Below are 24,941 nucleotides of genomic sequence, written 5' to 3'. Positions count from 1 at the left end.
AAGTTTTAGATGAAAAGATAATCTCACCCAATTTTACCAAGTTTTACCACCAACTTTTAAATTTGAACATTACATTTTTAAAAATGTAAATAATTTTTTTTTTTTTTTACATTTGATACAAAGTTAGACAATGTCACATTAGTACTTTTCTCCTCCCACTTACCTACACTAACATGCGACACCTGAGAAAAATCGAGAGAGTGAGGGAGGGAAAGAGGCGGCTGGGAAAGATTGAATGAAAAGAAGATATGAGTAACAGTGAAATGAAAGGATAGATGTGGATATCGGTGGTTTTGTAGCCGTAATGATTGCCGCAGTTTATTCCTGTGAGCACGATTAATCATCTTTGAGCAACTTGCGAGAGTGCGCCGTACACCACAAGAGACTCAGTTCCTGTATGCAGTGACAAAGATTTTGAATATGCAGATTTTTTGTTGCTTTATTGTTTACTTCCAACCATCTTTAAGTTTTAGATGAAAAGATAATCTCACCCAATTTTACCAAGTTTTACCACCAACTTTTAAATTTGAACATTACATTTTTAAAAATGTAAATAATTTTTTTTTTTTTTTACATTTGATACAAAGTTAGACAATGTCACATTAGTACTTTTCTCCTCCCACTTACCTACACTAACATTTTTTTTTTTCAAGCTTTTCTTCATTTTTTTTGTGTGCAGCTCTCTTTGAAGTGAGGAAGCAGTGCAATGTGCAATCAAACAGCGCTTGAGATTAAAAGACACGCTCTATATGGAGAGACAGAGGATGAGGGCGGAGAATTAAAGATTGTAGCTCCACACCTCTGCTTATTTCCTTTCACTTCATTTTTCTTGCACTTGCTCCACACATTTGTTCTTGTCAGTCACAGGCAAGGTAAGATCTGATGATATATTGTTAAAAAGCTGGTTAGAAGTTGTGGTGTTTCATTGATGTTTGACACTCTTTGAAGAAGAAAATCTTCAAACACTGCTGAAGCGGAGATGTGAAGACAGCTGTCAGTTACAAACGAGACATAATGTAGCATTTCTTAAATAACTTAAAAGGAAGTCCAGTTTGTATTGACAAATGTATTACTGTATGTCACTGTAGTGAATGATTTGTTCTTATTGTGGTTCAAGTCACGGTAAGATTGGTCTCTGGCATTCTGTTAAAAAAGTGCAGGCCAAATATTTTAATACGGCCATGGTTGCGTATTTGTTTGCTTTATCTGAACCACATAAAAACTAAATGAAACATTCTAGTTGAGCCGAGGCCCTATTAGATAATAATAAAAAAACAGCTTTGCTTGTGATGTACCAGAGGTCATTTATTTGACCTCTAGGCCTGTTATCTTTTGAAGTGTATATAGTCACTTTGTTTAGTCAAATGAAGTTAAATTTTGCTTTAAATGTTTGGCAAACCTTTTGCCAGATGGAAAACGCTCTGCTGATGACTCTTACGGTGCTCCTGCTCCTTGGAGTTCGTAAGTAAATTGTTTGTTCTTTAAATATACTTCATTGTTGCATTTTTGTATGATTATATGTACATGGATCTGCTCTGCATCTGAAACTTTACCACTTGAAGAAAATATCTTTAGTGAGTTGTAGATGTACAGATAGATTTTTATCTGTCCGATCTAATATTTCTCTAGTAAGACAAACCCGAGCAAGGAACAATAGCACGCAGCTAGAATTTATTCCGATGCATTCAGTCACAGTATTGTATGTTATATTGAAGAACGTTTAGAATGCAAAACATTGTGTTTTGCATTATAAATGAAGAGCAATAATGAATACCATCATATCATAAAATCACAACTTCACAACTTTAGGGTCCGCAAGAACGCATTACAAAAATGAGAGCAGTTGTCAATAAAATATGTCATATGCTTGTATAGATTGTTGTTCATTTTTCAAATTCTTACTTTGAACTCCCTTTACTGGAAACTGATGTCAGCGCAAATATTTGAACGTTGTTGCAAGCTATCCATCTAATGAGGTGAATTCAGTAAATCGGTCAACCTTGCAATAACTCTTTTTACACATTTCTTTATTATAGATCAAGTAGATATTTTAGATTTTTTTCTTTGTGTTTAACAGATAAGCTGCATGCAACAATCATAAGGGAGTAGAAACTGTTAAAAAGTTGTCGTTTACATGTATAATGGTATTATTTTATCCCACATTATGCCATAAAGATAAAAAAAAATTAGGGGGGGGGGTGGAATTTTTTTTATTTACATTGCATACTGTTAAAAAGGGAAATTACTTTTTCTGCTGGTCTTTTGTCTGCTAGATTAATCATTTTGCCATTTGCATTTTAAAGAATGAGAAAACGTAAACAAAACCACGGGAAGCAATTTTCAAAGGAATATGCGTTAACTACCATTTAACATATTTAACCCCAGAATTAATGAATGAGCTTTTAATATATTTTTGTTTTCCATCAAAAATAAATGTAAATGGTTTATCAACAAGGACACTTTCTTAAATATTAAGCACTGAAATGTGAAAATCATATAAATGCCACCTGTATTACACAAAATGTATGTTGTCAAAGAATGTTGTTGTGAACAAACACAGACTTAGTACATTAGAATTCAAGAATTTTCAAATTTATATATAATAGTATTTGTTTGAATATAATTATATAAATAGACAGTTTAAACATGTAAATACGTTTTAAGCATTTGAAAAGTTTTTCCGCTCATTCCATTCCACTCCACTCACATAACCATAATGTAAACGTAATTATATGTATAAAATCATTATGGTTAATTTTGGTAATCCAAATTATAGATCCATTTACGCCGTGATTCACAGTTTAAACATGTAAATACGTTTTAAGCATTTGAAAAGTTTTTCCGCTCATTCCACTCCACTCACATAACCATAATGTAAACGTAATTATATGTATAAAATCATTATGGTTAATTTTGGTAATCCAAATTATAGATCCATTTACGCCGTGATTTAGAATTTTATGAATGTCCATCTGTTTGCAAAGTGCAATCTTGCAATCAAATGTGCAAAATATGTGCGAATGCCTTCGAGCGCTGTGCAAAAAGTGCAAGAGTGTAAAATGAGTGCAAATGATCCAGCTATTTGCTCTCTGACCTCAGTAACCGGGGCGTTTTTATGCTTGAATAATGCAGTGCATATGCAATATTTTACATAGAAAATATTACATGAAGATGTGGAGTTCTTAAAACAGAATATGGTATTGAGATGGAGAATATTGGTGACACTCTATCAAAAACGGCAGCGATGTCTTCATGTGAGTTGCAATGTAATAAATTAAGAGCACAGAACAGCAGTCAGCAAACGCTAACAGTTTCTTGCTGTAACTCTCATTTCATTTACATTTGATACTTGAACTTGAACTGCACATTTTATGTGGAGGAAAATGGATTGTGATATTCCAACATGAAAGTAACTTATGTCTATGAGCTTTTTCCCTTTACAGAAGGAATCTCAGCTCAGTCCTCGAACAACATCTCAACCCCCTCAACCCCACGACCCACTAGTGCTACAACCTCCACTACCCTATGGGCCACATGTCCGAAAATCATAGAATATATTACTAAATCTGATCTGTTCCGGCTGAAGGTTATATGGAAGGTCAGTCCATGTGAAGGTCAGCTGTATGTGTATTCTCGTGAGCGTCAAGGGCCTTTGTGCTCTAGCAGCGACATCTCAGCCAGCTGGTGGACTGAAGTGTGTAAGGACAGAAGATGTGGAGACTTCAAGGGCTTTATGCACACTTCAAGCCACGCTAAAGGTTTCAAGCTCACAACAAATATGACATTCATCGATACTACTAAGTGCAACGGCCTGCGCATCATGTGCCAAGGTGTGTGTGTATGTGTTTATTTTCAGAGAACAGTTTATATATGACTCGGTATGCTGAAATGTTTCTCTTGATGTTTTTGTTTCTTATCAGGTTTCATGACTCTGTTTAGTATGCTGTACATTTTGAATAACACATTATATTCTGTCCCCCCACATTATATTCTGTTTTTCAGATCCTCTAGGAACAGAGTTGGCTGCTTATAAAGCAGTAACTGGCATATTAATTTTCTTGATCTTGGGTGTCATTCTGGTTCAGTTCAGTCGGCCCACGTACAAAGCCATCCGCAAAAGATGTGAGTCAGTGAAGTCAACAAGCACGACTTTAATTTCATATTACATCTAAAACTGTAAATGCTTATGAATTTAAGCACATGGCACCATCAAAATGTCTCTGTGTTTGCTTAGAGTTGTTTAGTACAACCCAAAATTACACCTGCATCCAAACTCCAAATTTTTTTTATTTTTTTTATTTTTTTTTATTATTATGATGATGAAGAATGAAGAAGAAACATTTCAGATTCTGCACTTTTTCTAGGTCACATATCAAGTATAAGTGATTTATCATGTGAACTTGTACAGATGGTCTGATGATCTGCTTCCATTTAAGCACAAAAGTTCATGCAGCTCAAGACTAAAAAAAAAGTCAAATTCATGTTAATTTTCAAATTCAGTCTTTCACTCAAATTTGTTTAGCTGACAATATAATTTGTAAAAGCATTTTCACTAGTGCTCTCAGGTGTTTGCTTCTCACTTGTGTAATGACATCTAAAATCAGCACGTCAACATATGGCACTATATAGTTAAAAAGCACTATTTGACTCGCACACTTTGCCACAGATTTTTTTTTAAATCAAAATTAAATGCTGTGTCTAATTTGACTATTTTTACCTGGTTTAATGCAGTTTCACAAAAACGTCAGAATCGCTGGGTCGGCCCGACTCAGAGCGGTGAGTCATCATTTCACACATTCACACGTTCATGACTGGCTGCTCAGAAAAGATTCAGTATTTTATCTTTCTTTTCAAAGTGTGCTATCACAGAGGTCAAGGACCCCCAAACAAAAACACAGACAAGAGACAGTCCTTTCCTGGTGAGTAATCGCCTTCTTTCTCTTTATCCTGACCGTTCTGCTCTCTTTCTATTAATCTCTCACTCGCATTCCTGCTCATCACCTTTGTTCTCAATTACATAATGATGAATTGAGTGTTATGATGTATTGGACTTTTCATTCAAACGGCTCAGCAATACAAATCACATGTGTGTGGTTGCGAGATCTATTTGGATATGTAAGATTAAACTATTATAAAATCAACTTTGCATGTAATTATCTAAATCATCATCAATTTTGACCGTCTCGACTATATACAACAATTAAGATTATGCAATAATGTCATCATTTTGACAATCTATAATTATTTAGGTCAATTATTTAGGCAAAATTGCTCGAAACAGCATTTTGTCCCAAATTATCTACCTCCTACTTTGTGGTGATAGGGATACATTTAGGCTAATTTGGAATTACCTATTTGTTTTATGTCATTTTTAAGTTATTTATCTATTTTTTTAAATATATATATTTAATGCTAAATGCAAATAAAATAAAAATGAAAAAAGTCAACGTTTTTGTTTTTGGTAACAATTTTGCAGAAATTTGAAACCATAATTATACATTGAATAGAAAGTAAAACAGCTCATACAATATTTAGTTGCATATTTAGTTCGGTCCCTGAGGTTAATGAATTCTGACCACTTGATTTGAGATTTTCAGGACATGTCTTCTTTTTGACTAGTGGAAATAAAACAAGTCTCCCAATTATTTTTATTGCCCTTTAGGTATTTGTGTTTGTAGATTTCAGTTACGATACACGTATTAAAGGCTATTTTCTCAAAATGACTTTTTTTCTTTTCTTTCTACATTTGACTCTAATTTGTCACCAAAACGAAAAGGAATTTCGAACCTGGCTTTACCCAGTGTTCAAATTTCTGTTCTAGAAATGAATGCAAGTTATTGCCTATTTAATTAGATAATGCCATGAATGTAACTTTTCAGAAAACTTGTAATACAAAAATTGTTTTGCAATTCTTTATATGATCAAGAAACTGGGGAAGTATGGTGATGTCTGTTAGTTCAGCTGGGGTGTTTCAGGCTCTGTACGTGAAAAGCGGCATGCACACACTGGTACCCATTATAATTTGTCTGTGTTGTCAGGTTTGGAGAGGCTGACGGTAAACCAGAGCAGAGAGCCCTCATCCAACAGAAACAGTGACTATGACTCATACAGCTGAAGGCCTGTGCTCACAAAAGACTTACTGACCCTAAGCACAACCCTCGTCATCTACAATCAGCAGATTGTTTTACATTACACGGCTTTGGTTGTTTGGCAAGTCAAGAAAGCTGTAAATATCTTTGAAAAATATAGCTGAGAAATTCATTTAGGATAAAATAAAAATAATAATTTAGTCTCAACATAAGCACAAACGCGCTTACTTGGTATAGCATAGCAGGCTTCCTTTTATTAATTATTCATTGTTTAATGCTATGATTTGCTTGATTTGATTTGCTGTGTTTCTTTTGGTATTGTTTTTAAATAGTCAGAAACAAAATGGGATTTCGCTCATGTTCTGAAAGATGATGGCTTTTTAAAACATGTTTATTTATGCAAGTGATTGATTTTTGAGTTGGAGTGTGAATAATTTTAAATAAACGAAAAAGGCAATCATTCAGATCTTCCGTGACTTTTGACTTGGGTGCAGAATCAGAATAAAACTGGGAGTAAACTAGTAGAGCAATGCATAATAAATATATAAGCATGGTTATGTTGGAGCTTAGATGAGAAATGTCTTCTGAGGTGGCATGGAAGTGAAGTTAAGGTTGGGAGAGGGAATGTGGTGTTAATGCAGAATTTTGCAGCAATGTGGTTTCCTTTCGTAATTCTATTAACTTCCTGTTTGTGTTATTTCTGTCGCTCATGCTCTAAATATACTGTAGACTCAATGTGCTCATTCTTTTTGGTTGGTTTCTTTGTCTTTCTTTCTTTTTCTTTCTTTTTTCTTTCTTTCTTTCTTTCTTTCTTTCCTTTTAATATTTTCTCATCTCTCTCTCTCTGACCCAGTTGATTATTTAATACTGCACTCATAGAGGGTTTAATATCACAACAGCTTAAAATCTTATGTCTCGCCTGACTGATGGTAGCTAAGTAAAACTCTCTTTCTAAGTGCACCAGTGAGAGAGACAGTTAAAAAGCTTGGTGGGTTTCTGCCTAAACCTTTCTATATCTCTCCGTGTGTTTGCATGCACAGCAGTTCAAGATAGTTGTTTCAGTTCTGTTCATTTTTTTTTGTTGTTGTTATGTGGCTTTGTCTTTGCAGCTGCTTTAGTCTCTCTTCATATATGAGAACAAATACACAGCCGAGAGAACAAACGCAACAGCGGGTTTCGGGGGAGAATGTGTGTTGTGTGTGTGGTGGGTGGATAAGTGTCGTCTCCTCCTCATCCTCAGGTCAGAGTGAAGGATTAAATCTGTAGTTTAAATGAGGTTCCAGCAGAGAACAATGACAGATGACAACAGATTACATCCACAGATTAACTGAGAGACCACACTGGATAAAATATCTAGTGCATCCAGCCGTCATTTCCAACAAAACACTTGTGACACTGACATGAAACCTACTTGTTACCTGCATACAGTCTGTTTTCATGTAAATCTTCGGATAAATCTTTTGCATTAAAATTCCTCATACCAGCTTTTGCTTTATTATTTTAACAGTTCAATCAATTGTACAAAAGGTGAATTATAAAAGCCCCCCCCCCTCCACCAAAAATAAATAAATATGTAATTGATGCCCTTGTGAATATATTTTTTTGTCCATATCTATCTGAGCAAATGAATTGAGTTGATGCTTATAAAAGTGTAAAGTTTGAAAATTCAGCAGATTTGTTCATTTTTCAAGATATGACTAAGAGAGAAGTCATTGAGAACGATAATAAATGGGGATAAGGGCGTGGGAAAGAGTTATCATATAATACATTTAGATTTTATGTCTTTAGATATTCTCCGTGGTCAAGAAAGCAGAGAAAGATTAGATGGAAAAAGAGACAGCGGTGTGATTAAATACTTTTATTTTTCAGATGCATAATGCCCTCATTCTTGCTAATAGGATTTTGCCTTTAATGCCGGCATCTGCAGCATTTCTCCCTCATGTACTACTAATCATTAAGCCACTGAAATTAAACATTAAAAGCATTGAGATAACATTACTTTAATGTATGTGCAGAAACTCGTCCATTTGTGACAACATAAATTCTACATGTTTAATTATAGTGAACAGAAGTGTAGAGAACCCAGCGAGAGAGAGAAAGCGAGATTAAAAGATAGAGGAAGTGGGTTTCAAGAATTACCAGGAGTTTCTTGGAAGGACGTCAACTATCTTTGGTCAGACAGAATATCCAAGAAATGAAGAGAGAAAAAAGGGGGAGGGGGAGATCTGAGGGAAAGAGGGAGAGAGAGGATTATTTACCATTTTTAATGAATAAATCCGTATTGTGTGAATCCAGCACACCAGCCAAAGAGGGACAGAGAGAGTGACAGACCGAAACAGTGCAGAGCTACAAATGACAAAAAAGAGAGAAACAACAGACGAAAATAAGGACAGGGGGATTTTAAGATCATTTGGATACTTCTAAATACTACTATCTTAACTTGGAGTGTTTTTATATTTGCAAAACTAAAACAAAACTTCCAAAGCACAGAAGCAAGTATCCTGACAGAAGATGGATTGATGAAACTCACACATTGGGCTGAGCATGTTTGTGAGAGAAGAGTGATACCTTACTTTCGGTTTTGCACATCTGAAAATCTGAAAGGACCGTTGAGGCAAGTACAAACTTTTTGGAAATGCTGTAGTGTCATATATATATATATATATATATATATATATATATATATATATTAATTTAAAAACGTTTTTTTTTTAATCTTATTTTATGTGAACTTATATTACCGTCACTTTTTGTAATTTAAAAATTTGAGTATTTGAAACGAGTGGTTTTTTTTATGTGTATTGTAATGGATAATATTATAAGGAATAGTTCACCCCAAAATGAAAATTTGCTGGAAAATGAACCTCCCTTAGCTCATCCTTCATTGGAACAGATTTGGATAAATTTAGCATTACACTTCCATATTAATCTCTGCAGTGTATGGGTGCCATCAGAATGAGAGTCAAAAATGCAAATAAATACATCACAATAATTCACAAATATAATCCACAACAACAGTCTGTCATTTAATGTCTTGTGAAGCAAAAAGCTGCGTGTTTGTAAGAAACAAATCCATCAAGATGTTTTTAACTTCAAACTGTTGCATCCAGCTAAACGAATCCTTAATCCATTACATTGCTTTCTCCAGTGAAAAAGTCACCTCATCTGAATCAGGAGAGAAATATCCACAGATCAAGGTCTATTCTCGAGTGAAAACAGCTGTAGATAAAAAACTATAGAACAGTTGATAGACTTTTCCACTGGAGGAAGCATTACTATGGATTAAGGATTTATGGATTTTGGCCAAAAGCAATGGTTTAAAGTTAAAATGCCTTGATGATGGATTTGTTCTTGCAAACACAGCTTTTCACTTCACAAGACATTCACTGATGGACTGGAGTCATGTGAATTACTGTGATGTTTTTTTTCACCTGTTTGAACTCTCACCCTGGCGGCACCCATTCACTGCAGAGGATCCATTGGTGAGCAAGGGAAGCTAAATTTCTCCAAATCTGTTCTTATGAAGAAACTCGTTTATATCTTGGATGGCCTGAAGGTGAGTGAATTTTCAACAAATGTTAATTTTTTGGGGGTGAACTATTCCTTTAATAGATTTGTTTCAATAGAAAAATTGAATAACAACAACATTTATATTGACTACAAGAAGAATTTATTGTTACAGGGTGTTATGGATGTGCTGAGTCTTTCTGGACTCAAATGGAAGTCTTCTACTATGAGACTGGTAACCCTTCAGTTATTCATGATCTTCTGTAAGTTTGACTTTTTTTATACTCTCCCCAAAACACTGCATAAACACTTAAAAATTAAGGTTCTTTTTTGGCATCTATGGTTCCACAAAGAACCTATAACATCCATAGAATATTCCACTGCAAAAAAGGTTGAAATTCTTGTGAAGTTTCTCAGACCAAGTTTGAATTTATTTAAATCTTGTAAATCCAATTTTTATGTTGCTGTTAATATGAGAGACCGGTGCTTAAATGATAACGCAATTGTTACTAATCCCACAAACTAATAGCTCAACTCTCCATTTTCTCCAACAAAAGCGCATTGTCAGGCACCCCCTTCCCCATCACTTCCAGTCCGGGTCACTGTTCCCTCACCATGGGAGTCTCTCCCCCTCTCTCAGGCTGATCTGGGCCTTCTCTTCACCAACTCCAGCCCCTTCACCTCCACCCAGTCCCTGTTGCTCATTCCTCCATCTGGAACAGCCTCCAAACCTCTTCTCCGAGCTGCATTTGGTTCCTACACCATCACACAGGTACTGCAGTCTCGATTACAGTTAATGACTTTTATCTCAACTTAAAAGATGAAAATTACTTATTCTGTTCTATCACTTCTTTTCTTCTCAAGGTGATGTCTGAACCCATTCCTCCCCTGACTCCATCTCTCACTGCATCACTGCTTTCTAAAACCATCGTGAAAGAGAAGGAGGGTGACAGAGGAGAGCGGTTTAAGGTGCAAGTGCTGTTTCATATGAGGGGTGATGCTAAAAGAGGAACCTGCGTTACTCTCCATGCTTTCAAACAGACAGAAGAACAGAAAGCTTCCTGCATCACTCAGGTACTGCTGGTTGAAGACATTACGTATATATGGATATATACAGTCAGGACAGCATATATTTAGATTTTTAAACGATATTAAAATGACTGGAAATGAAAATATATGTATAAAAACGTAAACTAATACTTATTGAAAATATACATTAAATTTTTGTATATTAAAATATATATACGGTCAAATATATGCATTTGTCATACACTCAATAGTTTTGTTTTTGAAAAAAGTATCTTATGCTCACCAAGTCTGCATTTATTTGATTAAAAATACAGTAAAAACAGTAATATTGTGAATTTTAATATATTTAAAATGCAATTTGAAATGTATTTTAAAAATCAGCATATTAGAATGATTTCATAAGGACACTGAAAACTGGAGTAATGTTATTGAAAATTTAGCCTTGCCATCATAGAAATAAATTACATTTTAAAATATATAGAAATAATAATAATAAAAAACAGTTCTTTAAATGTGCAAAAATATTTCGCAATATTACAGTTTTTAATTTTGGTCAAATTATTCCAAATTTTGACCGGTATATATTTTGCAGATTTATTTGTTTAGCCATATGACAATCCACGTTGTATTCTTCCATTTCTTCTCAGCCACCTTTTGGGTTGTGTGTGGTCACTCTGACGCTTTCAAACGACTGGTTTGAGCCTATTCAGAACATCAAGGCAAACCTGGACCAGATTTTCAAGCAACGTCACCTGAGCAGAAACCGCTCTCGTTCTCGTAAGCGTGGGAGAAGGCATCCGTATTTGCCAGGAGGACTCAGGGGTCAGTCTGACCAAATTCAGCTCTACTACTCTTCCTTTGGCTTTGTGTCCAATCCTAAAGGCGGGCCCCCTCAATGTGAGGAGAAAGTATTGCAGCAGTCCGAGAGGAAGTTGTACTACATTGGTCCTGTGGGACTTGAAGATCAACAGATCAACAAGACCGAGCAGAGCTCTGCATGTTTAGACAGACAAGCGGAAGAGAAACTTTGGTTGGATTCCAATGTGCTGATTGTCTACAGCAAAGGGCCTGTAAGAGCTGGGCAACCAGTCAGAGTGTCAGTAAACCTGAGGGCAAATTTTAGTGTGGAGTCACTGACCATTAGGTAACATTAATATTATTACATAAAATTGCTCACCACATTTTATGCTATAATGTGTTGTATAATTCTCTTCTTTTTTCGCAGACTGAAAGTGAAAAAAGGGTTGTTGTCTCTAGAGGTCCACCCAGTCACAAACTCTGACCTGTGGATAGTTAATGTAGAAAGGACAACGGGTTCAAAACATGACGTTATTTCCATCATTAGCCACAGCACTGGCACTCTTCCAGACAGCACTGGGTAATCTATCTATCTATCTGTCTGTCTGTATATCTGTCTGTCTGTCTGTACGTTCAGAGCTGCAGACATAGCACCAAAGTAAAAAAAACAAAAAAAAAAACATGCCCACCTAAGATATCTGGCAGCCCACCATTTTATAACTGGCAAGAACCAGACCTGCTGACAAACATTTATATAAAACTATTGTAATATTCAAACTTGTGTCTTAAGTTGTATTTAAATTAGTGCTGTCAAACGATTAATCGCGAGTTTTTGTTTACATAATATATGTGTGTGTACTGTGTATATTTATTATGTATATATAAAGACACACACATACAGCATATATTTTGAAACTGTTTACATGTATTTACATGTATATATTTATATTCATATAAATTATATCATATATAAACATATTTAGTATATAAATGTAACATATATTTCTTAAATATATACATGCATGTGAGTGTATTTATATATACATAATAAATATACACAGTGCACACACATTTATTATGTAAACAAAAACTTTTATTTTGGATTCAATTAATCGCAATTAATAGTTTGACCATGAATAATTAGCCATGAAACTCTGCTTGCACTCTAATTGGTTCATTTAGTTCAGTGTCAATTGGATTCACATACTCATATAAACAGGACGTATTCTGTGAATGCCATGTCTGTGCGCTATGCGTGTCCTCATATCAGCCAACCGCCTCCCCAGCACCACCTGCCTAGATCTGCTACGGGAAATCTTCCTCTCTCTAGTAGCAGCAGCATGTTTTCTTTTAATTTTATGATCTGAGCATTTAGCAGAAGCAGTACTTGCTCAGCAGCAGCAGTTTCTAGATAGATCTAGTCTACCAAGACCACACCTATGCACGTTCTATTTACATTAATAAAGATTTTACAATCTATTCCGACAGTTGTCATGACTGAATTATACTTGTGCTTTAGTTTAGTTTTTTAGTCAACACACCAAAGTAAGTGTACTTGTTTAAAGCATGACATAATATACATCAAAACCCAAGGGCTGCTATCTGTCATGCATTCAGAGTCATGCAGTTGAGACTGTCTCTTACACCACACATCCTTTTTCTTAGGCAGTATTGCGAAGCAAAGAGGACACTGACAAAGAGCCGACAGAGAAGACAGAGCAGGCAGCACAATGCAGCAGCAAGTTATTCAGACCAATCGGGTCTGTAATTTATTGTAATTTATACTTATGCATGCTGAGTAGTCTGCTTCTCTCACTCATCTTGTACTGTGTGAATACAAGCAGGCAGGTCAGTGAGTTACTTTTATGGTTACACTCTGTGTGTTTCCGACGTGTTTAGGTTAGTAACTAATATGCTGTGTAGCCTACCTGGAAATAGGTTAGCATTAGCAGTTATTTGTTTTGCAGCACTGCAGCAGCTATTTTTTACAGTTTTTCACTGTAGTTTTTTCCAATGTGGGCGACTCCAAGCTGAAGCTGGCAGCCTGCTGAAAGCCAGTTGAAACAATAATCTGACATCCATTATTTCCTTTTTGTCTTTGTCACTTTCCTTGTGTTACAGCACTTCTGTTCTAAGCCAGGTATCCTGTCTCTCATTTGAGACTTTACACAGAAACTTTGGTGTAGCGATGACTGTCACTGCTAGCTGGTGGGTGGAGTACTCAACACGCAAGTTTACAGTATCACCACACGGCACAGCGACAAGCTTTTTCTCCTTTACTGACAGAGAAGTGGTGGGCATTGCCCCCATCACGGAGGTAAAGATAATTGCTAATTTTCATATGCATCCAATAAGTGATCATAAGGATCACTACCAGAATGAGAAGTCCCATTGTCTTTAGTTTACTAAATATTCTACATTTTCCCAATTGTATCAACTTGTCTGAGTCTTGTCTGTTATTTTAGCATTTACAAAGTTTGAAATGATAGATTATTTACCATCCTCCTGGCAAACTACAAATACCTTACCCAAAAATGAAAAATTACAGAATATTTACTTATACTCTCAGGTCACCCAACATGTAGATGAGTTTGTTTCTTCATCAGAACAGTTTGGAGAAATTTAGCATTGCATCACTTGCTCACCAATGGATCCACTGCAGTGAATGGGTGCCGTCAGAATGAGAGTCCAAACTGCTGATGAAAACATTGCAATAATTACAAGTAATTTATACAACTCCAGACTATCAGTTAACATCCAGTGAGCTGAAAACCTCACTTGTAATAAGCAAATCTATAATTAAGACATTTTTAACTACAAAATGCTGCTTAAAGTTAAAGGCCTTAATGATGGATTTGTTTCTTTCAAAGACATAGCTTTTCGCTTCACAAGACATTGATTGATGGATCGGAGTTGTGTGGATTACTCATGGATTATTGTAATGTTTTTATCAGCTGTTTGGACTCTCATTCTGATGGCACCCATTCATTGCAGAGGATCCATTGGTGAGTAAGTGATGTAATGCTGAATTTCTTCAAATATATTCAAATAAACAAACAAATTGACAACTTGGATGGCCTACGGGTCAGAAAATTTTAATTTTTTGGTGAACTATTCCTTAAATGTTTGAAGCAATATGTGTAAAGGACAGGAAAACAAAGGTGTTTACTGAGATCCTATTCTTTTCATTGGCAGAGCAACACAATTATCAACACAGCTATCTTGACGAGCAAGCCTGTGCCACTTCCTGTCATTGTCCTAGCGGTGGGCCTTGATGGCAAAGTATCAGATGTGACCACAGCGGTGAAGTGTCATTCAGCCAATGAAGATATCGTCAAGGTATAAAGATTTCGGAGAAGGTCTGCTCTAATGCATGAAATATATCAACTCATCTGACAGCTCTTTTCTTGTCTGGCAGGTGTCTCATGATTGCTCTGTGCTTTTTGTGGATGGGAGTGAATCAGGAAGGGGCAGCATCTGTGTGGAGCTGGAGTTTTCTTTGGGAATGCACAGTGGCTCTTTGTGCTTGGCTGTGTGGGCTCCTGTAGTTCCACTGCACGTGTTTCTCTCTGACTCTGTCCTGAGTCCCATCAAAGGCTGGAGCTACTTCAGTGAGAGCAGGTATGCAATATTTGGTTAAACTTAACAATAAGGTCCCATTAGTTTATGTTAGTTAATGCATTCCCCTTGTGAAAAAGAAGCATCATTTTAAAGAGTACTTTTAAGGGAAATAATATACTTTAAAAGACTATAATTAAGTGAATGAAATGTTTTGGTCACTTAACTGCAAATTAACTGAAATTAAATAAAAATGCATTATAGTTAAGTTTATATTAAATTGAACTTAAGAGTGCTTTTTGACTCACTTAAGTAGGACTTAAGTGCATATTTATATCTAATTTCATAATTACTTTTCTTTTGTCTTTCACATATAGTTAAAATACTGACAAATGTACGACAAGCATTTGGTAAATGTAATTTCTATTAAAACTTGTATCTCATGTATTTAAATATATTTGTAATTACATATTTGTAATGATGAAGTTGAAATTTAGTACATTTAAACATACTAACTTTAAATAAACTTTCAAAGTCATGACAGTATACTATCTTTGATTCCTTAAGTTTTGATGTACACTACACGTTTACATTAAATACAGTTAAGTACATTTCTTTTTCACAAGGGTTAACTGGCTAACAATGAGAAATACATTTGTTACAGCTTTTATTCATCTTTGTTTTATTAGCTATAATTAATTAAATATACAAATGTTCATGTTTGCTCAGGTCCATTATAAACAGATAACATTTTTTATTTTAATAATGAATTGTTATTAAATGATAAACTTAACTTTTACTGAGTTTAATAATAAATGATTTAGCAGTATTTTTACTGGTTAGTTCATGTGAACTAATGCTACCAAATTAAACCTTATTATAATGTATTCTTCAGCAGACTGTTCCAGTTGCAAGGTAATGGCATTGATCATAATGAAATCAAAACGTCTCTTTCTTAGGTGTGAACCAGTTTATCAGAGGTCCACTATACAGATTTTGGCACAATTCAGTGCCCAATCAGCAGCTCAAGGCCAACCAACCTACATGCTTGGATCACCGGATTGGTTTGTGGATGTGACTGAACTTGTCCGAGACTGGCTGAGGATAGAAAACCCATATATTGCAGCTCTTGATAAACAAAAACATCTAATTGGCTTGAAGCCTGGAATTACATCATTATATGTTGGTATCTGAATTAAACATACCTAAAGGGTTAGTTCACCAAAAACTGTAAATTTAGTGTAATTTTTGTCAATTTAAACCCGTTTTCTGTGAAAACTTAAAAGGAGTTATTTTTAAAAAATGTCTCAATTTTGCCATACAATGTAGGTAAAAGGGGTCCAATGTTGTTTTGGACCCCACTGACTTTCATTGTTCAGACCTTCAAAATATCTTCTTTGGTGTTCAACAGAAGAAATAAGGTCCTACAGGACACAATACGAAGGTGATAAAATAATGACAAGATTTTAATTGGTGAACTATTCCTTTAAATATAGGCCTGTCTTGGTTCCTTCTCCCCTACTGCTTCACATATCTCACATATGTTTTTCAAGGTGATATCAAGTCAGTGGGATGGAGTGCTTGGAAGAGCTAATGTCATTGTATCCTCTGAACCAGTCACTCCTGGTGACCTCTCCGTTCAGCTGGTGGGAGGGCTTGGCCTGTCCATTAATTCCAGCCCATCTCATCCATCTATTGTCACAGCAAGAGTGAATGCTCACAACACACTGTACAACCACGGGCAAGTAAGTAAACTGAGTATACTAACATTTTAACACTATTGTCTCTAGCAGCCTTGTTCTAGTCCTCATTCTCTCTACTCTTTTTTATTAGGAAGCATCCATCAGTGTTTGGATCCAGTTTGATGATGACACCACCATACCTGTAAATGCCTATAGTGAGATTCCCTATACTCTCCGGCTCTCCTCTTTGGCTGAGTCCGTGGTTGCAGTGACACCTGCTCCATCCCAGCGCATTTTGGCACAAGGTGATGGCGGTGGGCCTCTTGTGAAAGCCGAGCTTCTGGTTTCCACCTGTGAACCAACATTTAACCACGTTGAACCAGAAGAAATCCAAAAAGGAGGTGAAGCAAAAAGATTGGCTAAAGGCTCTGGCTGGATAAGGGTGAATCTGAACATGGACTTTTGGCCAATGGGAAGTGAGGAAACCAACTTTGAGATGCATGATGTGACTGATATGTTTGTCGACTCTAACAAGGATCTGTATGATAACTTTGAAGATCAACAAATGACTGTAAATTCCACAAGTGACTATGATGTTGGTAATGATGTGTTCAGAAGAAATGACTTGGAGCAGGCGGTTTTGATTCCCAACCATGAAGAGAGTGCCGTGTATTTATCCCCAGGAGTGGAAAAAGAGAGGAAAGAGGTTAAAACTGCTGATAGACAAGTAGAGATTGGCATTGGAGCTGTCCTTTCTCTTCTCTGTCTCTCTTCTCTCCTTTTCCTGGTCAACTGTCTGCCATGTGTACTGAGAGAACAGAGGAACAGAGAAAGACGAGAGGGAAATGTAAAAGACACTGTGGAGGAAGATGAGGAAACTGGAGATCAGCAAGAAGAGAAAGCAGAGGGAAAACAGTGTAGTGAAGTGGTAACAGGAAAGGACATAGGGGAAAGGAAATGACTTTTTGACTTTCAGAATACCACACATTGCATATTCCCTTGTGTATATCCTGGAAAAAGTCAATAAATCTTTATTTGCCCTTTACAGTTATATAATTATAGTACTGACCATCAGTCTGAGTTTTTCGGGTGAGATGTAGTATGGTAATGTAAATGGTGTATTTTTTGTTATTGTTTTTTCTTTCTTTCTTTTAAAGTAATCAGTACAGGAAAGGCAATATGCTCATAATCATGCATTAAAACATGGATACCACACAATATTAATCTAACAAACTTTTTATGATCTGAAATGATAAAGTCACATACTTGAAGGGTTTTTAGACTTTTTTACACCACTCAAATATTAAATAAAGGTGAAAAAGATTCAAATGTTCATGTTCTTTTCCTAAAACAAGGGGCTGGCATACAGCATTCAGTCATACAGATACAATTTCTAGGACTTTATTACAATAATAAAACTGATGTGAATCTTATTCATGGTAACGTTAAGGACAGTTCAATTAGAAACATCTTTAGACCATCTTACCACTTGTTTTTGTGAATACAATCAACCATAATGGCAATCAAACCGAATAACCGCATAACTTGACGTAGTCTTCAGTCTTAAGAATTTACATGGTTCTAGGAACAATTACAAAACAGCACATTTTTCGATTTATATACCACACCGAATCTGCATAACGTGACAGATGTACAATACTGTGAGCCGACAACTTTACAGCATCACTCCCTGGTGGTCTAGTGGTTAGGATTCGGCGCTCTCACCGCCGCGGCCCGGGTTCGATTCCCGGTCAGGGAATGAGTACTTTTTTCCCGTCTTAAGTCTTAAGTCTAAGGTCATTCGACACAAGAAATCCCGGTTATAAGTTAAAAAGTTTTAAATAGTAATATTGTGCCAAATAATTTGCGCCTGTGAACACCACGGATAACAGAATATCGGCCGAGGTATGTTATAATCAAGTCTTGGCTGGTATGTAAAATAAACATTTAACATACATTCTATCTCACAAATGGACCGATAATATCTCAAAAAGTCAACAAAACTAACCAAAGACTTGAGACGTAATGTATTTGAAGAGGAAGCAAGATATAAAAAACTTACCTATACTAAACCGGCCCATATAACGCAACAGCAGAGTGGCGCAGCGGAAGCGTGCTGGGCCCATAACCCAGAGGTCGATGGATCGAAACCATCCTCTGCTAGAAAGTATTTTTAAGTTTTTTTTTTCCAAAAGCATTTTATTTTGTTTTTTTTCCAGAAAGAAACCAATTTTTAATTCTGAGCTTTATCTTTTAGACTTTTATTACAAACTTTAGACTATCATACGAATCTCTGATGGTCTAAAAAAATAGTAATAGTAATCGTGTGCACGTTTTAGTACATCGAGGGAACGAATGAGTAAATCGTACGCACGATTTATTTTTTCTTGCATGTCACGTGCGGGGCTCCGTACTATATAGCTTGTAGATCTTGCAGACGTCTCAAGCTATTGCTAATTTCAACAGTTTCCACAATGAGTAGTCAGTTGGAGATCTGGAAAACATCAGATCAACGTTTGCAGTTCAGGATGTGTTGGCAGAACTGTTCTCTGGAAAAAACAACCAAATATTTATACATGAAGGTGCTATAAAACACAAGCGCCCAACGTGGGGCTCGAACCCACGACCCTGAGATTAAGAGTCTCATGCTCTACCGACTGAGCTAGCCGGGCTGATGCAACAAGTTTAATAGTCTAAATAAAGAACGAGGTACACTCCCAAAAACACCATACTTTTTAAACATGTTTAAACGCCTTTAATACTAATATTTACAGTAATAAAAAAAACCAGCAGACTTTCTGTACTGCCAAATCCGTCAATACCGTGTGGGTAAGGTAAAACACTTATGGATGCTCTGTTGATTAGTGCTTGTGCACCACCTGCTGCTCACTTTTAATATTACAATTCACGGACAGTCAACATTAAAACACCGAAGACAATTGCTTTAACCGCTACTAACATCAACAGACCTTAATCATTCTATGAATGTTTCCACTTATATTTCATAAGCCCATTTTCTTTCTAGTGTAAATTATTCCAAGAGTATTATAATCATTCCTTTGACATTTTGAAGACCACTGGGTTCATAAGAAGGCACGAGTTGGAAGCCCTGCATCAGACATATTATATCAGACTCCTCCACAGCAGGCCGACTGCTGATGTGTCTTGAGGTTGCAGATCCAGGCGAATCGTTTCCCACAGCGGGGACAGACAAAGGGTTTCTCTCCTGTATGGACTCTTTGGTGTTTCTTGAGGTTGCCTGCCTCTGTGAAAAGCTTCCCACACGTGTCACACTTAAAGGGCCTCTCGCCTGTATGCACTCGCTGGTGGGTCACAACGTTGGACAAGCCAGTGAACGCCTTTCCACAGTACTTACAAACGTAGCTTTTCCGCCTACCTTTCTCCATGTGCTTTGGTAGCTGCAGCCCAGCAAGAGAAGCCCCAGGCTGAGTTAGGTTGGACATAATTTGGGGTAAATATGAAGGGTTTGTTCTAATTGCAGTCTCTGTCTGAATCACTTCAGGTCTACTGACGTGGCCTGATGCTTCAATTTGGCTTTGCCTCAAACTGGCAGCTTGATTCCACCTTTCCTCTTCTCTGATTGACCCCTCTGCTGCATTTCTAACAGCATGTGTTCGGGTGGATGATGCTCCATCCCGTCCACCTTTGGAGCTTCTAATAGATGATACAGTCTCTGACTGAACCAGCATACAGTCTTGATCCTGGTCCGACTCTGTGTATGAGCAGGATGGATGTGTGGGCCAGTGCGTAAAGCTGCTTTTAGGTTCTGCAGGTCTGTCATACAACAAGCAGTCTGTTCCTGACATTTCAGTGGCTGTCTTTTCTCTGCTGAGCAGAGGCTGGTTTGTGGGTGAAGTTCTGCTTTTCACCATTCCCTTGTGTAAGTGTCCTGAGCCTGTGAGAGCTGCAGTTTCTCCTGTTGTTAGACCCTTGCTGGGTCGAACCTGTGCAAACCTGTGGTACTGGTGCTGTTGAGAACTACTTTGACTGGACTCAGCAGTACCTGGATATAAATACGTTCAGATACTGTCAGAGTACTTTTAATCTGCAAATAGCTCTAAATTTAAGATGACATTTAAATCTGTTTAGTAAAGTTGTTGTATGTAGAGTTCATGCAAACATATGCAGTGTAAATATGCGTTGAAAGGTTAACCTTCATCTGTTTACTTTTTTACATTTACTCACCCTGTATCTGCAGTCCAGTGGATGGAGAAATGTTGGTTCTCTGGCTCCTATCCTGTCCATTTTCACTCAAATGGGAAAACTCCACCTCTATAGGCTGGAAACAAAATAAAACTACATTCATTTTTTTGTTGTTGTTGTTTTGATCCTAAAGTGGCTTACGTTTATTCTTTGCAGAGGTGATGTGACACTTTCCTCTTGGCACTCTTTAGCTCTGTCCTAGTTTTTTTGCATCTTAAGAGAACAGAAAATCAACAAACCTTCTCTGCACTAGGTGCACCTGTGCTTTTGGCTGGTGAGGTAGAAAGTCGTCCGCTACAATTTTCTGTATTTGACTCTGCTGAGGAAAGAGAATGAATGGTCATTTTTTGGATACTAGATTCCAGACCAAAGTATGACTAGTTCAGTCATGAAACTCTAATGTGCCTCTGACTGGCTTCAGCAGCCTCCTTTTTTCCTATCCTGGTTAGTATTTAATACCGGTCCTACCAGACTGTGTGCTCATCTTAACCCTCCTCCACCCCAGCACCACCTTCTAGATCTACGAGGTTTTTTATTGCTGCAGCAATTCACTGCCACTGTGTCTTATTGAGCAAGCCTTTATACTTGAGCTCTGTTGCAGCGGCAAATTCTTATTATAACAAAGACATTTAATTAAACACAAATGGTATCATACTATTCTACATCTGACTTGAGCACCAAAGAGAGGACTGCTTTTTTTGGCCTTCTACTCACCATCTTGCACAATTATGGCTTGTGTCTGGCTTCTTTCCCACTGGTCGTTCAGATCCTCCTTTATCACTATTGTTTCTGGCTCTCCGTCTTCCACCTGTCTTTGCTGCTGAACACATGAAACAAGGTTTTGTGTTACAAGATGGCCCTGGCTGGCACATAAACATCAAGGTAATTTACTAAAGCTTTCCATGTGTAAATTAACTAGGAATTTCTTATATATGATGAATTGTGTTCAGTGGATTGTAAGGGTGTCATAATGTTCCTAATAACTGAAGTTGGACAGTACAAAGAGCTGTGGATGTTTCTTTTCTTTTTTTTTAAAGAAAGGTGGGTAAGTATTTATGCTACTGTTGAACAACCAGAGTATTTATCAATGTTTCAGTATCAGTTTATTTATAAAAGCACTATTAAAACAACAGTGCATTGACCAAAGTGCAGTACAATAATGGCTGTGTTTCCTTTAGTGCAGTATGTGGATCTAATCATTCATCATAGTGTTATGGTTTTTCAAATGGAAAATCTGAAATTATGTTATTGCACAGTGCTGACTAAATTCTGGATATTAGTTAAATACGTTTTCACTGTTCTGATATTGATAAGTAACTTTTATACTTGTGGTTGCAAAGGCAGTGACCACCAGATGTTTCCATAAGGTTTTACTTCCTCCAACTACCTGCCTTCAGGGTCAATGTTCTTCAAAAAAACAAACACAAAATGAGTACAGAAATGTTTATTTAAAAATGTTCAACAGTTGTTATACCAAAAACTGCATTTCGACTAAGTTGCTTCACCTTTTTCTACAGTACACCACAGGACAGAGATTTACACGGAGTTTGCTAATTATATATATAAAAAAACACTTTGACTCACATCCCTATTGATCAAATGTACATGAAAATCGTGTATATAATTTAAATGAAAGTCTTATCCAGAAGAGATATGATGGTGGCATAAGACACACTCATTAGCAGTAATCTAGTGATCATTTATTGACTCCTCCTAGAGAAACCATTCCTTCTGCAGTTAACATATCAGGATGGTACTTCTGTTGGTGGTTTTTGAGGTTTCGTATCCAGGCAAACGTCTGTCCACACTGAGAACAACTATACGGTCGTTCTCCTGTATGGACTTTCTGGTGTTTTCGCAGGTTTCCCGCCTCTGAAAAGAACTTCCCACAGGTGTTACACTTGAATGGCTTCTCACCCGTGTGAATCCGCTGGTGGATCACAACCTTTTTGGGGCGGTTGAAAACTTTGCCACAATATGTGCAGGCAAAAAGTTTTTCACGAGGAACTCTGTCATTTCTAGTCTGACCAACTCTTTGTTGGTTAAATATGACATCTCTAGCATTGTGGTGGTAGCTGTCCATACCCTGTATCTTTGAAGATGTTGATGCCACTGCTGCAAAGTCATTTGTCACCAGAAGCGGATTAGAAGGCAAAAGGATCCTGCTATCCTGACGTTCCTCCCTCCCGTATTGGTGATAAACATGTGGAGCTTGGCTTTTCCCAAGTGCTACTTTGCTAGCCCACACAGAAATCTCTTCCCCCTCTTCTGCAGAGTCGACCTCTATGACCTCTGAACGGCGCAAAGTGTCTGTGCATTGGCTCTCAGCTGATCTTGCATTGTTCACGTACGTGCAAGATCGTAGCCGCAAGTCTGCATTGTCACTCCCTTGCATAAAATAATCCCTCATAGGACTGGATTTTCCATTCAAATCAAACTTTCCTTCAGCATGTAATTCTACGGGCTCTTGGGATATCACCTTAACACTCTCAAACTCTGGCTCAGATTTAAGCGCAGTGTCAGATCCACTGACCTCCAAAGTCGGCTGCTGCATCCCAGAGACCTGATCATCATCTTTCACCACCTGAACATCACCAAAACCTGCCTCTTTTACTCCTGAAAGAAGAGAAACAGTGTCAAGACAAGCTTTAAAATGGGTGCTGATAGTTACCCAACCTCTGTTAATTTTATAATAGGCGGCTTGTGTTCTTCTATCCACTCACCACCATCTCTGATGAACAGTCTCTGCTGTGTTTGGTCCTCCTCAAACATCTCATCCTTTATCAGCACTGTGTCCGCTTCTGATAATACTGCATCTCCTGTCTTTAATGAAAGGAAATCAAAATCTCTATATATATCATACAGATATGTATGTTCAACAATTGCAGCTGTTTCTATCCAATTATATATGACAGTCAATATATCTTAAATATATGATTTGTTTTATCTTTTTTTTTTTGTCAATCTATGGATAGATCTACCTATAATGTATGTCTATATGAAAAGTGAATCTGCTAAATGCTTTTTAAAGCATGATGATATTAAGATATTATAGACATTAAAGTCATTAACATTTTGTGTAAATAGCTGCTTTGAACATCAGTATTATGGAAAGCGCTATACAAATACAGTGTACTTGATTCTAACAGTTTATCTATACATCTATCTATCTGTTGTAACCTTTGGGCACATTACTACAAATGTCACAATGAAAAGTGGCTAAACCAGTTACTGTGGTTATCATAAAGAGATAACGGCTTGCCTACCATATTGTTAGTTACATTTTCAACTTGCTGAGCAGCTGAGTCTGTTCCTCCACCTCTCCACAGTCCCGAGTTAAACTGAGCTCCATACAGCACGTCTGGGTGTGTGAAACAACACAAATCAGAATACTTGAACCACATTAGACTTATAATATATTTGGTGTGACAGAAACACTGACGGCAGAATATTTCATACAAGGTTTCATGATCGCACACCGTTAGTTTGGTTCCTGTATTTGTCTGACAAGGCGGCGCTCACTTGAACCCGGTTAGTGCGATTCAGTGAACTAATCCTCCTCTCTGCAAACCCTCGAGCCATCTTCAGCTCCAGTATGTGAAGTTTTCTCTTCAGCGCTTTGTTTTCACGCTGACATTGAGTCATCTGTAAGTTTATGACCGCGTAGTCGTCGTCTACGAGTTTACATATCTCAGCCACCGCTGCATTTGCCAGCACCTCCATAATGGACGCTAACTGAGTCTGGAAAGCGATGCGATTAGACATGGTTAACGTTTACGCGTCCTACAGCACGTTTCAGTAAACGTTCAGTGATTTGGCAGCTGGATAAAAATGATAGTAAATTCAAAAATGTAAAGACATATCTTCAAAACATCGTGGGAATAACACTCATTTGCTCGGGTTTGATATCGCTATGCACTTCCGGTCAGTAGTAGTGACGTAAAAACCATAAAGACTCTTTCACAGCGCACACCAATCTAGCGTCGACACTCTTCAATAATACATTTACTGAATTAATAAAACTATGACTGTTGTTTTGGCCACTCTGTTAGTT

At 37.0% G+C, this 24,941-nt stretch overlaps 3 protein-coding genes and 3 non-coding genes across 8 annotated transcripts; 4 read left to right on the top strand and 2 right to left on the bottom strand.

Annotated features, from left to right (window-relative positions):
- Nucleotides 1–808: 808 nt before the first annotated feature.
- LOC107551300 (T-cell surface glycoprotein CD5-like) lies at nucleotides 809–6,512 on the top strand. Its single transcript, XM_016232859.1, has 7 exons — nucleotides 809–872; nucleotides 1,410–1,461; nucleotides 3,444–3,830; nucleotides 4,003–4,122; nucleotides 4,732–4,776; nucleotides 4,857–4,919; nucleotides 6,039–6,512. Exons 2-7 carry the CDS (start codon nucleotides 1,410–1,412, stop codon nucleotides 6,113–6,115), a joined length of 744 nt encoding a protein of 247 aa, XP_016088345.1. The 5' UTR covers nucleotides 809–872; the 3' UTR covers nucleotides 6,116–6,512.
- Nucleotides 6,513–9,612: 3,100 nt separating this feature from the next.
- On the top strand, nucleotides 9,613–17,953 carry LOC107551241 (transmembrane protein 132C-like). The gene is made up of 12 exons (XM_016232782.1): nucleotides 9,613–9,645; nucleotides 9,772–9,859; nucleotides 10,154–10,368; nucleotides 10,461–10,670; nucleotides 11,273–11,769; nucleotides 11,851–12,003; nucleotides 13,545–13,740; nucleotides 14,619–14,762; nucleotides 14,842–15,044; nucleotides 15,941–16,163; nucleotides 16,535–16,726; nucleotides 16,815–17,953. The coding sequence occupies exons 2-12, from the start codon at nucleotides 9,778–9,780 to the stop codon at nucleotides 17,622–17,624; spliced, it is 2,925 nt and encodes a 974-aa protein (XP_016088268.1). The 5' UTR covers nucleotides 9,613–9,645; nucleotides 9,772–9,777; the 3' UTR covers nucleotides 17,625–17,953.
- Nucleotides 17,954–18,350: 397 nt separating this feature from the next.
- Nucleotides 18,351–18,422, top strand: trnae-cuc (transfer RNA glutamic acid (anticodon CUC)). Its single transcript has one exon. It is a non-coding gene; the product is annotated as a tRNA-Glu (tRNA).
- Nucleotides 18,423–18,754: 332 nt separating this feature from the next.
- trnam-cau (transfer RNA methionine (anticodon CAU)) lies at nucleotides 18,755–18,826 on the top strand. Its single transcript has one exon. It is a non-coding gene; the product is annotated as a tRNA-Met (tRNA).
- A 436-nt stretch (nucleotides 18,827–19,262) lies between these two features.
- Nucleotides 19,263–19,335, bottom strand: trnak-cuu (transfer RNA lysine (anticodon CUU)). Its single transcript has one exon. It is a non-coding gene; the product is annotated as a tRNA-Lys (tRNA).
- An 84-nt stretch (nucleotides 19,336–19,419) lies between these two features.
- Nucleotides 19,420–24,810, bottom strand: LOC107551277 (zinc finger protein with KRAB and SCAN domains 4-like). 3 transcript variants are annotated; one of them, XM_016232819.1, is made up of 8 exons: nucleotides 24,367–24,810; nucleotides 24,154–24,248; nucleotides 23,611–23,710; nucleotides 23,421–23,503; nucleotides 21,602–21,707; nucleotides 21,127–21,206; nucleotides 20,870–20,963; nucleotides 19,420–20,687 (listed from the first exon to the last, which is right to left on the bottom strand). In XM_016232819.1, the coding sequence occupies exons 1-8, from the start codon at nucleotides 24,650–24,652 to the stop codon at nucleotides 19,792–19,794; spliced, it is 1,740 nt and encodes a 579-aa protein (XP_016088305.1). In that variant the 5' UTR covers nucleotides 24,653–24,810; the 3' UTR covers nucleotides 19,420–19,791. The 3 variants fall into 3 exon arrangements, with proteins under 3 accessions (XP_016088305.1, XP_016088322.1, XP_016088313.1); XM_016232836.1 differs by having other exon boundaries at nucleotides 21,127–21,203; XM_016232827.1 differs by having other exon boundaries at nucleotides 21,602–21,704.
- Between the last annotated feature and the right edge of the window lie 131 nt (nucleotides 24,811–24,941).

This window comes from Sinocyclocheilus grahami, unplaced genomic scaffold, assembly GCF_001515645.1.
Source record: "Sinocyclocheilus grahami isolate Dianchi unplaced genomic scaffold, SAMN03320097.WGS_v1.1 scaffold17.1, whole genome shotgun sequence".
NCBI lineage: Eukaryota > Metazoa > Chordata > Actinopteri > Cypriniformes > Cyprinidae > Sinocyclocheilus > Sinocyclocheilus grahami.
This window is presented reverse-complemented; position numbering and strand designations above follow the sequence as displayed.